Source organism: Glycine max, chromosome 14, assembly GCF_000004515.6.
Source record: "Glycine max cultivar Williams 82 chromosome 14, Glycine_max_v4.0, whole genome shotgun sequence".
Lineage (NCBI taxonomy): Eukaryota > Viridiplantae > Streptophyta > Magnoliopsida > Fabales > Fabaceae > Glycine > Glycine max.
The window spans coordinates 41,592,633-41,609,979 of record NC_038250.2 but is presented as its reverse complement, the minus strand read 5'-3'; the positions used below and the strand labels follow the sequence as shown (position 1 = coordinate 41,609,979).

Here is a 17,347-nt window from a genome sequence, read left to right as displayed (position 1 = left end):
TTTAGTCAATTATGTTTAATTTTCTTCCATAAAAATCTTACTCATGATTTAAGTCTCTTAAAATAATGTACAATATATGCCACATTCAAAAAATATGTATACCCTATTAATTCACCCCTTGATTAATTAAAGATAAGATTCAATAACGAGGATTAATATACATATCAGAAATAATTAGGAATAATCATATACCGTGATCCACAATATAAAATCCATTTCTATTTAAGAAAACCTTTTCAATCAGCTTTATCATCAAATCAATTATATATGGATTGATCAAATCCAGACTTTTTTAAATAAATAAAAAATATATTTTATCTTTGAATAATCATTCAAACTACTATTACCACTTTTATTAGCCATTACATGATTAATATCTACAGTCATTTGCTGTAATGGATTTTAACTATTTAAAAAACTTACCATATCATATTGCCTCTTTTCATAGTATATATTTACTATAAATATATTCTTTTATCAAGGAGGTAACCTACTGATTAATCAATCAATTCTCAAATGCTGCCACTGAGTTCTAATGGCTTATGGATTTATCCATTTTAATTTTACATTCGTAACTTTATAATAATACAACATATTTTTTTGTTATTTTACCCATATTAACAGCTTTATCATGTCTAATGTACTTGCTAATTAATATTTCCGTTGAATAGGTACAACTTAATTGGGACTATATATTGTGATTGCCTTTTGGTTAGAAAAATTAATATACCGGGATTGTCTCTTCATATGACTCATTGATTACAAAAATATATTAGGTTTCATTTTTCCAATTAGATTGTTATTTATAAGATATTCTTGTTTATTTTGCTTGATTGTATGAACCTTATTTCCCTTTAAATTTCATCAAATTATATATCTAAGAAAATACAGAAGACTTTGACCATAGACATCATTGCTAATTTACGAAGGAAAAAGGTAGAATTATGAAAAGAAGACTAACAATGTAGGATAACCAAATAAAAGAAATATAAATTCATATTAATCATTATCATAATAAAACAAAACACTAGTCGATAATATTACAAAATGAAAAATATAATAGGGAATACCCCAATTTTCTTAAAAAATCGTAACTGAATGAGCGATTTTAAAATAAATAATATTTATATGCTATTATGGGCGGAGACTTGCGAGAATGTTTTTAGACAGATAATAATTATGTTGTTAATCAAACGTATTATGACAATTAAATGGATAAATTTGCTCCATAAAATTTGCAATTATCGATAAGAATCGTTTTCGTAATCAATATAGACGAGTAATAGGAGATTATATGCAGCATGACATACTAAGCATTAAATTTCGTAATTAAATGAGCAATTTTAATAAAAGAAAGTTGATTTTGCATGAATACTTAATGGTTTATGTGATTCTATTCGAGATTATGGTGGGATTAAATTTCGTAATTAAATGGACGATTTTAATGTAAGAAAATTGGTTTTGCATGGATACTTAATGATTACGTGATTCTAATGAAGATTATGGACGGAATTTATCACGCAAAATAGGCGGAGAAAAATCTGTACAGAACTTCTTCTTCACTTTAATATTAAGATATTTCAATATAGATTAAAAATAGTTAAGGAAAGGTTTACTAATTCAGATAAGTTGTGTATTTTGTCTATAAATTGTCAAAATGCTCACACATATATAGTTAAAATGAATTAAATTTACTCTAAAAAGAATGAATATTAATAATTCATATGAAAAAACATAATTTGATGAGAGAAGTAATCGTAAACTCAAGTTGTAAAATGTTTTAATATAAAATTAATGTTAACGTTAATAATTTAAGTTAATACTTAATAGTCAATACATGATGATAAATTATAATTTTTTTTAACTAGAATAGAATATTTATGTTTCTGCGAGTTTTTTTAATTGCAACCGCAGATATATGGTTCCTCCTAACAAGACCTTTGTATTTACGTGGGTTGGTCTTTTTTTGGCACACTTGTGGTTTGATTACATGTGCAATGTCTCTATAGTGGTACAAACTTTACATTTCGGTTTCTATATTTTAAAAATTATTTATTTTTATTTTTATACATATTAATTTAAACCCCTTTTAATCTTTATAAATTTAAACAATAGAGACTAAAAAACAAATATGTATAAAGACTAAAAAATTGAAAATAATATATGTAAGAATTAGAATGAATATATTTTAATTATAATAACTAAAATATAAACTTGTATAATTATACAAGCCTAAATGAATAATTAACTCAAAATTCTTTTACAAGTGCGAAATTAGATTGAATCATACGTATACCAGGAGGGGACTGCTGCTGCTGACTAGATAGTAACTAATGGCCATAGGTTACCGTGGGGGACACAGTGGTTCAATATTAAGCCACCCAATGAATGTAAACATTTGGTGTGTTGTGTTGTGGGCAGATTTTGTGTGGGAATTACTTTCCCACGTAGATATCGTGGATATATATTGGCTTGATGGGTCGATCCACTGTTCTTTTATCAACAAACAAAGTTCTTTACCTTCCAAAAAGAACTAGAATAAAATATTGCTTCCGCTAAAATAAAAAAATAAAAAAATTACATATGGACAGAATAAAAATGGACTTTACTTAAAGAAATCATTATCATTGTGAGGACAATTGAGAAATCCCTTCCCACGTGATGCAGAACATGCCAACGAAGAAGCTATCTTTCTTGCACTCTAGCTTTTAAAATTTTATCTATTGTTTTGCCAAGAGATATTGCGCGAGAGGTTGAAAATGAACAGTATAAACTGATAATATTTCAACACGTTTTTATATCAAAACTCCATTAAAGCATCGTGCGAGATTAAAAAAAAAAAAACAAGATAATGTGAGTAGAGATTTTCCTTAACTAGTATTCTACTACTTCAAGATTAGTTTTATGACTTCTCAGTGTTGAAATATTTTGTAGTTAGAAAAATAAATAAATAATTTATTGAAGAAAAAGATGTGACGTAACTGAAGAAAAAATCTAAACGAGGTAGGTTTTCGTAAGTAAGTCATTCCTCATCTTTCACATGCCCCTTCCTCGCTCTATATAAATACCCTAACCCTAAACCACTCCCTTCGAAAACTAACTTATTTCCCTCTCACAATGGCGGCTTCCATTAGCAACCGTCAATACGGCAGCCACATAAACGACGTCGTTGGCAGAAGCAAGCCGCCTCCGCCGTTGGATTTCGACACGGACTTCTCTTCCGACGAGGAAAACGACTACGCTTCATACCTCAAAGAGCTGAACCAGCTGATACAAAAAGGGAACGCCGAAATGGAGGACTCCATTCTGGACCCGCGCCATGAGGGCACCGCGGACGAGTGGGTCCCGCGTAATGCCTCCATGGTGCGGCTCACGGGGAAGTACCCCTTCAATGCGGAGGCCCCACTCCCGCGCCTCATGCACCATGGCTTCATCACCCCGGTTCCACTCCACTATGTGCGGAGCCACGGTTCAGTCGTCAAGGGCAAATTTGAAGACTGGACCGTGGAAGTGACCGGGCTGGTAAAAAATCCAACTCGCCTCACACTGGAAACCCTTTTGAAGAGTTTTCCCCAGCGCGAGTTTCCTGCTACACTCGTGTGCGCGGGGAACCGCCGCAAGGAGCAGAACATGGTGAAGCAGAGCAACGGCTTCAACTGGGGCTGCGGCGGCACCTCCACAACTCTCTGGCGCGGCGTCCCCCTCCGCCACGTCCTTCGCCACTGCGGCATCCTCTCGCATTCCAAGGGCGCGCACTACGTGAACTTCGAGGGCGCTGAGGATCTCCCCGGAGGCGGTGGATGCAAGTACGGAACAAGTATCACGAGAGAAGCCGCCATGGACCCCTCCCGTGACATCATCATCGCGTACATGCAAAACGGCGAGCTTCTAGCGCCGGATCACGGGTACCCCGTGCGCATGATTATTCCGGGGTTTATAGGTGGAAGAATGGTGAAGTGGCTCAAACGCATTGTCGTTTCTGAGCATGAGTCGGAGAGTTATTACCATTATAAGGATAACAGAGTGCTTCCTTCGCAAGTTGACTCAGAGCATGCCGATGCAGAAGGTATGTTTCTTTTTTTGTCGTACTCTAGTAGGTTTTGGTTTTGTTACTTAGTTTGCCCTAGGGATATTGCATGGGAGGTTGAGAATGGACAGTGATATTTAGACACGTTTGTTTGTTACTTAGTTTGCCAATGAAGAAGGTATCTTTCTTTGTTCTGTTGTGGCTTTTGGGTTTTAATTTTGTTACTTAGCTTGGCGAGGGATATTGCATGAGGTGGAAAATCAATAATGATATTTAGGCAGTGATATACAGACACGTTTTTTAATACTTATTATTTGTTTATCATATCAGATTATATTGTATCTTATTATATTATCTATCATCCATACTTTTTCTATATATTTTTTAATATGTTTATAATTTATTTTTTTTCTTTTTCTTTATTTTCTTCACTTAATTATGTTGATTTATATTTCCATTCTTTTCTTTTTTCTGTCAGAACAAAATATATAAACTTGTAAAATATTTTCTTTCTAACATACAACCATTAATAGTAATATACTAACACTTTGTTTGAAAAAAAAAATCTTAATAAGCATTTAATGAGGGAAAAAAGAAAGAACAAAACTAATTAGTATTTCATAAATTAAAATTAATTTATGCATCTTAACTTCTGACAAGTTAAATTAGAAAAATTTCTACTAAAAAACTTAAGTGTGACAAATTTAATTCATTTTTCTTTTTTTTCCTTCTTAAAAAAGTTATTTCTATAGTTCTTCTAAATAATGTTTTTACAATTTTAAATTAAACAATGTACTCATAATTTAGTGAACTATTCCAACTTAGAGATGTGTGTAACATATAACATGTTTCTTCCAAGGAATTTTTTCATGGCACAAATTAATTACATGTTTGATATTCTTGGTGTGTCCCTGCAGGTTGGTGGTATAAGCCGGAATATATCATCAACGAGTTGAACATAAACTCAGTGATAACGACGCCGTGTCACCAGGAGATCTTGCCCATCAACTCATGGACTACGCAGAGGCCCTATCTCCTGAGAGGCTACGCATATACCGGTTAATTTGGTGTTTTTCATTCTTGTTACTTTGAGGAACCAGTAATATTATATTATTATATTAACACCATTTAATAAGCGTAAGGGAACTAGTGGAGTGAATTATCCGCCACAAAATTTTCACAAGATAAGATAACACGAGTATTTTTAACATTAAATCAATAAAATTTTATTTAAATTTTGGAAAATCTATTTAGAAAAAAAAAGATAAAGTATTGACACAATAAGACTAACATGAAGGGAGAAAAAGTAAAATATATTGGCTGAACATGTATTAACCAAATAAATAATAATAATAATAATTTATTATTAGTATTAGTGTTCGTGAAAAGTAGAATAATGTTTGGTCTCTCTTTCAAGTGGCTGACACTAAATAAAACCATAATTGGTAATGAAATTATGGCTGTAATTAACATGCAATTGGTAGACAGTAACTTGAAAAAAGAGAACTGTGTTTATCTTTGGATGTAAAGTGAGAGTGTCATTGTACATGCAGGTGGTGGAAGAAAACTGACACGTGTGGAAGTAACACTGGACGTTGGAAAAACGTGGCGCTTGTGCAAATTGGACCGTACTGAGAAACCCAACAAATATGGCAAGTATTGGTGTTGGTGCTTCTGGTCTTTGGAGGTGGAGGTGATGGACTTGCTTGGGACCAAGGAGATTGCAGTTCGAGCTTGGGATGAAGGCCTCAACACCCAGCCTGAACACCTCATTTGGAATGTTATGGTACGAACACACCTCTGACAATGTTGATTGAGTTATTTTTACTGTGGAACGGTCTCTGTACCTGTGTGCTCTTTTACAAATTATATATGAACTATTTATTCTGTTACCAAATTTCATTAAAATGTATTGATAGTGTAATCATCACATTATTTCAGTTATTCACTAATCAACCATTCTTATTTTAGATGGTTGTTGATTTTTTTAAGGATTAATTATCAATTTAATTTTTAGTTTTTTTATCTTATCATAATTATATTTTTTTATCACATCATAAATTTTATTATAATTATATTTCTTTTTTTTACTTTTTTTTAAGTATTAGATAACATATTAGATGTTGATCAACCATTTTCCTTTTATAAATTATACACGAACTATTTATTCTGTTAACAAATTTCTTTAAAATGACCTAGTATTGATAGTATAATCATCACATTATTTCAGTTATTCACTGTACATATCCATTCTTATATAAAATCCTTGTTAATATTTTTAGGGTAAAGTACATTTTTTATCTCTTTAAAATATGTGAAATCTCGAAATTGTTCTCTTCAAATATTTTTTTTCTCATCTCAGTTCCTTTAAAGTTTTAACAATATTATTGTTCGTCCAGTATATTAATTCTATCAATGATTCTGCCGACTTGATATAAGATTGAACATTCTGTTTAAATAATTTGTACAACAAGTTAAAATGTTGGCCTAACATAATAGATATGCTGAGAGTTTTAAGTTTTAACATACTAGATAAACAATGTTAAAATTTTAGAGAGATCAAAATGGGACGCAAATTTTTGGAGGAACCAATTACAAATTTCAAGGGACCAAAAAGTATTTTCCCGCTTTTTTTCACAAGTAAAGCAATTCTAATGAATCCTTTTGTGTTATGTTTTGGGAATGCAATAATGTGTAGGGTATGATGAACAACTGCTGGTTCAGGGTGAAAACAAATGTAGCCAAGCCCCACAAGGGTGAGATTGGCATAGTGTTTGAACACCCTACCCAACCAGCAAACCAACCAGGTGGTTGGATGGTAAAGGAAAAACATTTGGAGAAATCACTAGAGAAATTACCAAGCCTCAAAAAGAGTGGTTCCACGCCATCCATGAACACGGCCTCAAAAATGTTCACCATCTCTGAAGTCAAAAAGCACTGCACCTCCGACTCTACTTGGATCATCATCCATGGCCACGTCTATGACTGCACCCGATTCCTCAAAGACCACCCCGGTGGTGTTGATAGCATCCTCATAAATGCTGGTACTGACTGCACTGAAGAGTTCGATGCCATCCATTCTGAAAAAGCAAAAAAAATGCTCGAAGATTTTCGAATTGGCGAGCTCATGAGCACAGGTAATATTTATATTAATTAAATTTTATTATTAAATTTTCGAATTGGCGACCTCATGTGTTCTTATTAGTCTTTGAAATGTTCCACTTTTTTTTATTATTAATTAAATTTTATTAAAAGTTATACGTTCAAGTTGTTAAAATAGAGAATGATCAAGTTCACATAATTCAGAAAAATCCCATGTTTTTTAATCATCCCATACATAAATGTGATAAATAAAATGTAACAAAACGGGTTGTGAGCCATTTTTCTAATATATTAATTTGGGCAACAGAAATAGTATTTAAGGTTATTTTATTTTATCGGTATGCAAGAAAGATATTTTATATATTATCAATAAATATAAATTCAATTTTCTTATGATTTTTAACTTATTTATCTTACATGCTGATTTTTTTATAAATTATTTGAGTTTAATTTCTATGTATAAGAAGTTTTTATACAGTCAAACAATCAAAAATAAAAATAAAGTATATGTATTGATGGTGTAAATAATTTTTATACTATCACTCAGTTATTGTTTATTATGAATATTAATTTTTTTAAATTTTATAATATTTATATTAAAAATCATGTCAATCATAAGTTTTTTATTGATGGATACTGTAATTACATTAATAGTTTATAGAAACGAGACAAATATTAGTAAGTGTCCGAATAGTCAACCACCGATAAAGAGATAATAAATTGAAAGTTCATTAAAAGTATCATTAATGCATCTCTAGTCCGATTTCTAATATATTATGTGAATTTAAATAGGACACTGGTTAGAAGACACTAGAAATTAAGCTTGTTTGAAATCATGTGAAAAATTATTTTTGAAATAACATTATAAAAGTCAATTACAAAACTAGCATGCATAACAAGGTTCTAATTAGTTGATAATTTATCATATTTTTTATTATAAATTTTAATTTGTTAGAGAATTTTATTTTATTTAGTTATGTATTGATTTATAAGGTGTGTTAATTATGGATGAACAGGTTACACCTCAGACTCATCACCGAACAACTCCGTGCATGGCAATTCTGAATTCACCCACTTGCCCCTTATTAAGGAAATCACCACAACACCACCACCACCACCACGCGACGTGGCTCTTAAAACACGTGAGAAAATCCCATGCAAGCTCGTGTCGAAGACTTCCATTTCCCACGATGTGAGGCTCTTCCGTTTTGCCTTACCCTCAAAAGACCAGCTCCTAGGTTTACCCGTGGGGAAGCATATTTTCCTATGTGCCACCATCAATGAGAAGCTATGCATGCGAGCCTACACTCCAACAAGTAGTGTGGACGAAGTAGGGTTCTTCGATCTTGCCATAAAGGTTTACTTCAAAGGCGTGCACCCCAAGTTCCCAAAGGGAGGACTCATGTCTCAGCATTTGGACTCCCTCTCCATTGGGTCTGTGTTGGACGTGAAAGGCCCATTGGGCCACATAGAGTACACCGGAAGAGGCAACTTCTTGGTTCATGGAAAGCAAAGATTCGCAAAGAGGCTAGCCATGTTGGCTGGTGGAACTGGGATCACACCCATTTACCAAGTGGCACAAGCGATTCTGAAGGACCCAGAGGACCCCACAGAGATGCATGTGGTCTATGCAAACAAAACTGAGGATGATATTTTGTTGAAGGAAGAAATGGATGTGTGGGCGAAGAAACATAGTGACCGATTCAAGGTGTGGTACGTGGTGGAAACTGCTAGGGAAGGATGGGAATACAGTGTTGGGTTCATCACAGAAAGTATCATGAGGGAGCACCTTCCAGAAACGTCAACGGATGCCTTAGCTTTGACATGTGGGCCACCACCTATGATTCAATTTGCAGTGCAGCCTAATTTGGAGAAGATGGGATATGATATCAAGAACGATCTACTTGTGTTTTAGGGCATGTTTGTGTATTGCTATTGTTGTGTGGTTAATGTATGTGTATTATTATTGTTGCTTGTGTATCAACAATTATTCGAATATTTCATGAATAAATAATATATGTGAAAAGACATATAATATGAGATATGAAGTTTTTTTAAACATAAAAAATTTATGTATTTATGTTTCTGCCGTGGATCTCTATCCCACAATTTGTTTTAATAATAACAAATAATATATATATATATATATATATATATATATATATATATATGTTTTATTTTTTTAAAGATAAAAAAATCTATTATAAATACTGTTTTCAAGGTGGCATGTACCTTTCGAAAAAAAAGGTGGTATTTAGTGAATAAAAGAAAATATTTTTTCTTAAAAAGTATATTTTTTTAAAAAATGTGTTTTAAAAAAAAAATTAATATGTTCATGGTAGTTCACGGTGAGTTAGTTATTTTAATACTAAATAGTAAAACCTTGAAAAACCAGCGAGTCAGTTATTAGTATAAAAGACTCAATAACTACTATGATATAGGAAATCTCTCCAGTAAAAATAACACATTTGCTAACCCTGCAACTTTGTGGAGAGAAATGGAAGTTAGACCTCAGAAAACTTTTTACAAAATGAAGACAAAGGAAGCGCTCACAACATCATCATGCAACAACTTCGGCATATAAAAGAAATAGAAAATAGATATGTTCATTTTGCATGTTTGAAACACCACACTTATAGAAAAATACAGTTTAGTGATCGAAATTCGAGTTCGAAAATATATTGTGACTAAGTGGAATCGAAATAGAGATCGAAACGTTTCAGTCGTTATTTGTGACCGATTTTCACACTGAATTTATTTATGGTAATAACTTGCGTCAGCCATCGAAAGGAAGGTCGCCGAAACATTTGGTCGCTAGATATATATAACTACTAAAGTAATATTGCGAATGAATTAAACATCGAAATGTACTTTGATATAGCGACCGAATCATATTCGGTGGCTGTTATGATATTAGCGACCAAATACAGTTCGGTCGCTAGGTTATGATGTCATCGACGAAATACTTTTCAGTCTCTATAAGACAAAATTATATTTGGGATTAGCAACCGAATTAGCGACCGCATCCTTATTTATGTAAAATAGGTTAAGAAACTAATATTTAATTTTCTATAAATTATAATAAATATTTAATATACTTAAATACACTTTATACTTGAAAAGTATTTAAATTAATATATTAGTAATATTTTCAAATTAACAAACCAATATTTTATAAATTATAATAAAATATAATATTTTTAATTATACTGATAATTTTTAATAAAATTAACAAACCAATATTTACATTATTTGATTATGATTAATAAATCATGCTTATCATTAGTCTTTTAATTTGTTTTTTGTAAAACAATTATTTATTTATATAATTATTGAAAATTTATAATAAAAAAATACCATTTATATTATGAAAATATGTCATAATCAAAATTTGTAAAATTAAGTATTTTAAAATATAAGACATAAGTGTAACACTAATGATTCATTAAGGTTCAATACGGTGTAAGTGAAATTTATGCAATGATGAAGACCATATATATTTAACTTTAGTACAACATGTGTTCTAGGCAAACCCAATAAAATGCAATGTGTGTAACTTACTATGCATTTACTAAAATCTCAATTTGACTTAAATTTAAGGCTTAATTGCAAAATTTGTCCCATAATTTTGCCTATTTCATCAAATCGATCCTCCTATTTTTTTAATTCACTATATTGACTATACTAAAAAGTTGACCAACATTTTCTTAAAAAATAAGAACTTTAAAAATGTTTGAGGAAGGACTAGAACTATGATCCATGGAGTGAGAAGCACACTCACTCACCACTACAACCATGAACTCATTTGAATTTTGGTGTAAAATATAGTATTAATATAATTTTATGTAAAAATAGTTTAAAATTCAAATTTTATTCTTTTTTAATGTATTATATTTTATAATCTCATATATTATCTATTAAAATATAATATATATAAGATTAAATTCTATTTTCACATAAATTAGAATATTTATATTTAAATAAGTTTAATTCAGATAGAATTTAATCTTATATATTACATAAGTATACATATGATTAATTGAAACCCAATAAGACTTAATCAAGGCTTAATATCACTTTAGTGTAACATATACACTAACTAATTAAAATTTACTAGTGTGTGTTCCCATGTGATGCATAGGTTGATAAATTAATAATTTTATCATTTTATAAAAATTAATTTAAGATTAAATATATTTTAAAAAATAAAATTAATTATATTAGGAGGAGAAAGTCATGCACTAACCTATATAAATGTATATTATACTCTCACTTTTTTTAAGATATCACCCTCACTTGATTATGTACAAGAGTCAAGCTCAAGTTTTTTTTTTTAATTTCATATATTACATGTTAAGCTCTTTTGTTGATTATCTTCTATAAAAATAACTATTAAATATTATATTAATATAGTTATAAAATAATTTAAGAAAAATCAATAAAGATAATTGAGTGATAATTAAGTTAGAAAAATTAATAAAAAAAAAATTAAATTTTAGCCACATATATTACCCATGAAATATGCATGCATGGAAAATGTAAATTTCACTTATGGATATTACCCACACAAATAGAAATGTGTTAGTCCACTGTGATTCAGTGAATTTTTTGGCCAGCAGGGCTAGACCAATCTTGAGATGAGCCGCTATTTTCATGGCCTAACCCAACCCTCTACGGGCCAAATGGGCCGGCCCATGAGCTCATTCATTTAAAAAAATGAAAAAAAAATACAAAATAAAATTATTTTAAAAAAATTGTATTCTTTTTCATATTTAAATTGAGCTAAAATAATTAATTAGCAAAATGCTTAATTTACCTTTTGGTTATTAAACTCAATCATTTTTATTTATTTTAAATTTCCATTTTAAATATTTTTGAGCCATTGTTTATTAAGAAAAACAATATATTACCATCCTGCAGCTATGTTTGGGCTATTCTAACCAGCCCATTGGGCCTAACCATTTTTGGCATCTCGGCCAAAAAATTATGTATCCATCTGAAAGTATTAAAATTGACTATCTAAGTCAACAGAGCTAATTTTGTGGCACATTCCTTCACCCCTCCACTCAAATGTTGATTTGAATATTTGGTGCAAAATATAGTATAATACAAGTTTTATACGAAAAATAGTTCAACATTCAATCTTTATTCTTTTTAATTTATTGTCTTTTTAATTATAATCTTATATATTATCTATTAAAATATAATATGTAAGATTAAATTCTATTTTAACATAAATTAGGATATTTATACTTATATAAACATTATTTTTATTTTATTTATTATATTTATCTTAGATAGTGAATTTTAAAATATAGGGAGACTCAGGTAGTGAATTAAAAATAAAGGGACCGATTTGGTGAAATAAGCAAAATAAGGAGACTAATTTTGTAATTCAGCCAAAATTGTATATATAAATTAAAATAGTTATCTTGTGCGGGAGTGTTTTTAACTATTTTTAATTAACGGGAGTGTTGTTAGAGATTTTCTCAACTTCTTATATTCTTTAATATGTTATTTACATTTTTATTTCTAAATTACATTTGAATATATTTTTAAATAACTTATCAATAGTTAAAATAATTTTTTATCCCAATATGAAGTATTTTGCATAAATCTAAAAGATAATTTATATTTAAACATATTTATTATCTCAAATTTTATACATTAATTTTTAATTCAAAGAATTTAATATTTTAATAATAAATATGATGTTAGTAAATCGTATATTTTTTAGAGGAAATATTTATTATATTATACTAAAAAAATTAGTAATACATATATAAATGAATAAGTATGAGCACGTGTGAACAGTAAAATGGCAATCACACTCGCTTTCTCTGTAGTTTTGGATTCTTTTCCTTTCATTGCACATATAAATAAATAAATACTTCCATCTCTCTCATCCCACTGTTACAATTTTTGAACAAATGAGGGTGTTGTTTGTTCGCAGCTCAAGAAGTTCCACGTTTTTTTTTAATTTCATGACTCTATGTCATTTTCTTTTCTAATTGCAGCAGATGGTGTAGAATGATTTCTCCCCCCTAAAGTATATTCCTTTCAGCTTGTGATTTTAATTTTCTAGTTCATTGTTTGGTTCTGCTTCACAGGAATGGTAGATTTGTGGTGAAGAGGTTCCACATTGGTCAGGTAATCCTCAGATCTAGCTTCACTCTAGCTCGTTAACACCAATTTCATACACTGATTCATAGACCAAGCAGTGTTCTGTGCTTGCTTGTAGCAGACCTTGTTTATTGACAAATTCTAGGGTTTGAAAACAGAAACACTTTGTAACCAAAGAAGGACACCTTCACAGGAGTAAGGTTAGAAACTAAATGTCTATGGTTATGATTGCTGCAGATTTAGTTTCCTTCCTGATTACTGCAGATTTAGTTTCCTCTTTAGCACTAATTCTACCTATAAATCTGTGGGTCAGTCAGTGGGTGATGGTTAACAAACATTGTAGATAGAAATCATAGAATCATATATTTACGTTTACAGCTACCTCACATAGGCCTATTTGGGATTAATTTGAAAATATTTTAGGGGTTAAAAATATAAATTGATTTTATTGGCCTATAGAATCATATATTTATGTTTACAACTACCTCACATTCTGCTCTATGTTGACTTTCATTTTGTGTCCAAGAAAAAAAAGGAATGAACTCTTGGTTCCACATGGTATTTGGTCAAAGCTTAGAGCAGAATATGAATTGCGAAACAAGCTCTGGAGCATGCATTTGACTCAGCTTATTAGTGTACATTTATTTTCTTATAAGCAAAAGATAAAAAAAGGTAAAAAATATTTATTGGTTTGGTTTATTCCCACACTGTACACATGCTGACAATCACAAGAAGTTAAAAAAGAAAAGAAAGATAGAGAGAATATTTCTAGTTATGGCTATTTGCGATATTAATTTGATTTTTAATGTTAAAAAGAAGATTGGGGGAGGGGTGACTTATAATGGTCAAGGTAGTAGTTATTTGAGTATGGATTTAATGACATTTATGCTATGGGATTGCGTGAGGGGCCTGAGGTCCAAGCAAGAATGAATCGTAGGCGCATAAGAAGTGGGTGAAATTAGATAACCCCAAGTTTTTGTCATAGGAACATAAGATTTTTAAACTTTCTTTCTTTCATTCCCTCTGTATTTTCTATTTATTCAAAAAGTAAATGTTTTTTATCTCTCCATCGAAGCATAGGCTTAATGAAGTTTCTTGATTTAACTATGTTCGCTGTCAATACCGATATCAATGCATTCAATATAGCTTGTTTGTTACCCACGATCACATCAAAGTAAACCATGTCACTAAGGACCAAGTGACCGTGTGGAGCCCTGTCCCAACTACACTTGAGAGTTGAGATAACATTACAAAACTCCATAGAGATTGAATAATAAATTGTCTTGGACTTAATTATGCAACACCCTTTCATGACTCACTGTGTCAGCACCACTGTTTGAAAATAACTAGCATAGAAATGACTTGCTCTTATCAATCCTGAGGCAATGTCTAGCCCTGGAAGGTTTAAGGTGCTTCCATGCATTTTAGCTAGCATTTTACATACATCACATATTAAAGGCAAATATAGTATTGTTCTCCTTATGTCTGATGTAGTGTTATGTCGATCGCATTTAAGGTATTGTTTGTTTTTACACTTATAGATCTTTACGATTTTGTCCTTTAAAATATGTCTCAGTAAATAAGGGAATATCATTATTTAGTCTTGATTATTATTCGATGTTGGATCTCAAATACTTGGTAAAACCAGATTTCTAATCATCAATTTCTTTTACTTTTACCTTAGTTTTTTTTAGTGTTCCAATTGCCAATTATTGTTTTTACAGTAGATGAATCATGAATAAAATGGGTGAATTGGTTTAACCTTTCATAATAGATTAATGAACCTCATTCTTAATATGTAGTGAACAACAAGTGTACCTTTGTGTAGCAGTTGAACTAAAACTCTCCCCAACACAAAAACCTGCTCCAAGTCCACCCTACAAACCTAACCAAAGTCACGCATCATTCTCATCTCTCTAATATCCGAAAACAATGCTGATTTGCTAGCCAAGCCAATAGCATCGATTTACCTCCTTTGTGGAATATATCACCAAAAGACCTTTCTAATCCCAACCAAGTTCCTAGACCTCCTTTGTGTTGCATAATATTATGATAATAACTAATAATTACGTAGTGTGTGCCAATAAGATTTTAATGCCATTCGTTAAGAAGAGGTTAAAGTTATTTCTTAATATTCATTGATTCATTCTCAAGCTTTTAATTTGTTCCTTAGAAGTTAGAAGTATTGAGTAATTTGGATACTCATGATTATTTACATGCACTAACCCATTAACAATAAGAGTAAAATGATTATTTAGGAGTAGATCGAGACAGGTCGTCCACAAATTAATTTTAGATCAATTTAAAATTTTGTATATATATATATATATATATATATATATATATATATATATATATAATAATTTTTAATCAAGTAAATGGTAAGTTTTAGAATGAATTATTTAATGAAATGTTATTGAGTGATTTAAGGGTAAGCTTGAGTTACATTTTAGTAAAATCATCCATTAAATTATTTCTCGTTCTTTTATCATATACGTTTGTACATATAGTGAGTTAATAAATAAAAAATCTTAGTTGTTGTTTAACAGATTTATTGACATTACTTAAATAAGATGATAATGTAAACACACTTCAGGTATCTTACATGAAGGTATCTTACACTTAATCTCTTAATGGTTTGCACGAGTCAACTTTGCATCAGGTGATAAACAACTCAAAATATAGAGTCAGAGTAGTATACTTTTGTGAGGTTAGTCACATTTTACATTTTATGTTATCATCCTTTTCTCTTGTTTGTTTGGTTGCTTATCCTATATGCCTCTACTGGATGAAAAGAAAAACTTTGATACATAAGTAGATAAATGATGTAAGGTTTTGTTGTGCCTCACACTTATATAAGTGGTGGCTTCATTGATGTAATAGTATGTCTCCTGTGTGTTTGTATGAACACACCCCATTAAATATTACCAAATCATTTCATTTCATGATTATATTTTCTTACTTCTTGATGTTTCTTAATGGAGATTTGTTGTTGGTAGTTTGTATCAATGGAGATTCTCGAGAACCGAAGGTGAATGTATCAGAGGTTAGATGCTAATAAACCTTGGACAAATGAGTTTAGAGAAGGAGTGTTTGAGTTCGTACAGTTTGTTACTAGTCAAGACATGTTTAAAATGCAAGGTGCACAAACAAGGTGTCCATACAAGAAATGCAAATGTAAAGTTTTCAAGTTTGTGGATGATGTGATGAGGGATCTTTATGAAGAAGGATTCATGCCCAATTATTATTGGTGGACAAACCATGGTGAGGAGTTACCACAATTCCCTTCAGTAGTGTTGCAAGGTTCATACTACGGAAGTGGTGGGCAAAAGGAAGAGTTGAATCCTTATGAGCAAACGATCATGGATCATGCTAGATTATCAATTGGGCAATACATAGAATAAGAGGGTTTAATAGAGACAAAATGTATGGAGGAAAATCCTAATCCTAAAGCTCAAAGGTTCTTTGATATGCTTGCAACTGCACAAGCACCGTTGTGGGAAGGATGCAAGGATCATTCAAAATTGTCAGCTTCTTTGGTCTGTCTTAGCTTGAAATTTGATTATAATATGTCAGAAGGGTGTTTTAATCGTATGGTTCAACTTATGGGTGACACCATGCCAAAAAACAATACTATGGTGGGTAATTTTTATCAAGGTAAGAGGTCAGTGCAAAAATTGGGTCTCGGTTGTTTGAAAATTGATTGTTGCCCGAACGGATGCATGTTGTCTTACAAAGAAAATTCAGATAAAAGTACAAGTAATTGCTTTTTTTTTGTAAAAGTGATCAGTACTTGACAATTAATATGAGAGGGATTGAAAATAAGTTTCCTATTAAAAAAATGTGGTACTTTTCACCCATTCCAAGACTAAAAAGATTGTACTCTTCAATGGCCACTGCATCTCACATGAGATGACATAGTGAGAATCAGAGGGACCCGAATGTCATGTGTCATCCATCTGATGAAGAAGCGTGGAAACATTTTGATAGAATGCATCCAGAATTTAATCAGGACCCTAGGAATGTTAGATTAGGGTTATGTTCATATGGGTTTAGTTCTTTTGGTCAATTTGGCAAGACTTACTCTTGTTGGCT

General features: G+C 31.0%; 1 protein-coding gene and 1 long non-coding RNA gene across 2 annotated transcripts; both read left to right on the top strand.

Moving 5' to 3' along the window:
* The first annotated feature begins 2,982 nt into the window (after positions 1 to 2,982).
* Positions 2,983 to 9,171, top strand: LOC100818103 (nitrate reductase [NADH] 2). The gene is made up of 5 exons (XM_003544722.5): positions 2,983 to 4,066; positions 4,945 to 5,085; positions 5,581 to 5,813; positions 6,726 to 7,164; positions 8,146 to 9,171. The coding sequence occupies exons 1-5, from the start codon at positions 3,118 to 3,120 to the stop codon at positions 9,042 to 9,044; spliced, it is 2,661 nt and encodes an 886-aa protein (XP_003544770.1). The 5' UTR covers positions 2,983 to 3,117; the 3' UTR covers positions 9,045 to 9,171.
* A 3,868-nt stretch (positions 9,172 to 13,039) lies between these two features.
* On the top strand, positions 13,040 to 17,034 carry LOC121173463 (uncharacterized). The gene is made up of 2 exons (XR_005888346.1): positions 13,040 to 13,452; positions 15,849 to 17,034. It is a non-coding gene; the product is annotated as an uncharacterized lncRNA (long non-coding RNA).
* The last annotated feature ends 313 nt before the right edge of the window (positions 17,035 to 17,347 follow it).

What these genes read in the sequence shown, in the direction of transcription:
- LOC100818103 (XM_003544722.5), top strand. Translation starts at nt 3,118, where the DNA reads ATGGCGGCTTCCATTAGCAACCGTCAATACGGCAGCCACATAAACGAC. An exon ending in GAGAGGCTACGCATATACCG is followed by an intron (nt 5,086 to 5,580) that starts GTTAATTTGGTG and finishes TTGTACATGCAG; the next exon opens with GTGGTGGAAGAAAACTGACA. An exon ending in TGGCGAGCTCATGAGCACAG is followed by an intron (nt 7,165 to 8,145) that starts GTAATATTTATA and finishes ATGGATGAACAG; the next exon opens with GTTACACCTCAGACTCATCA.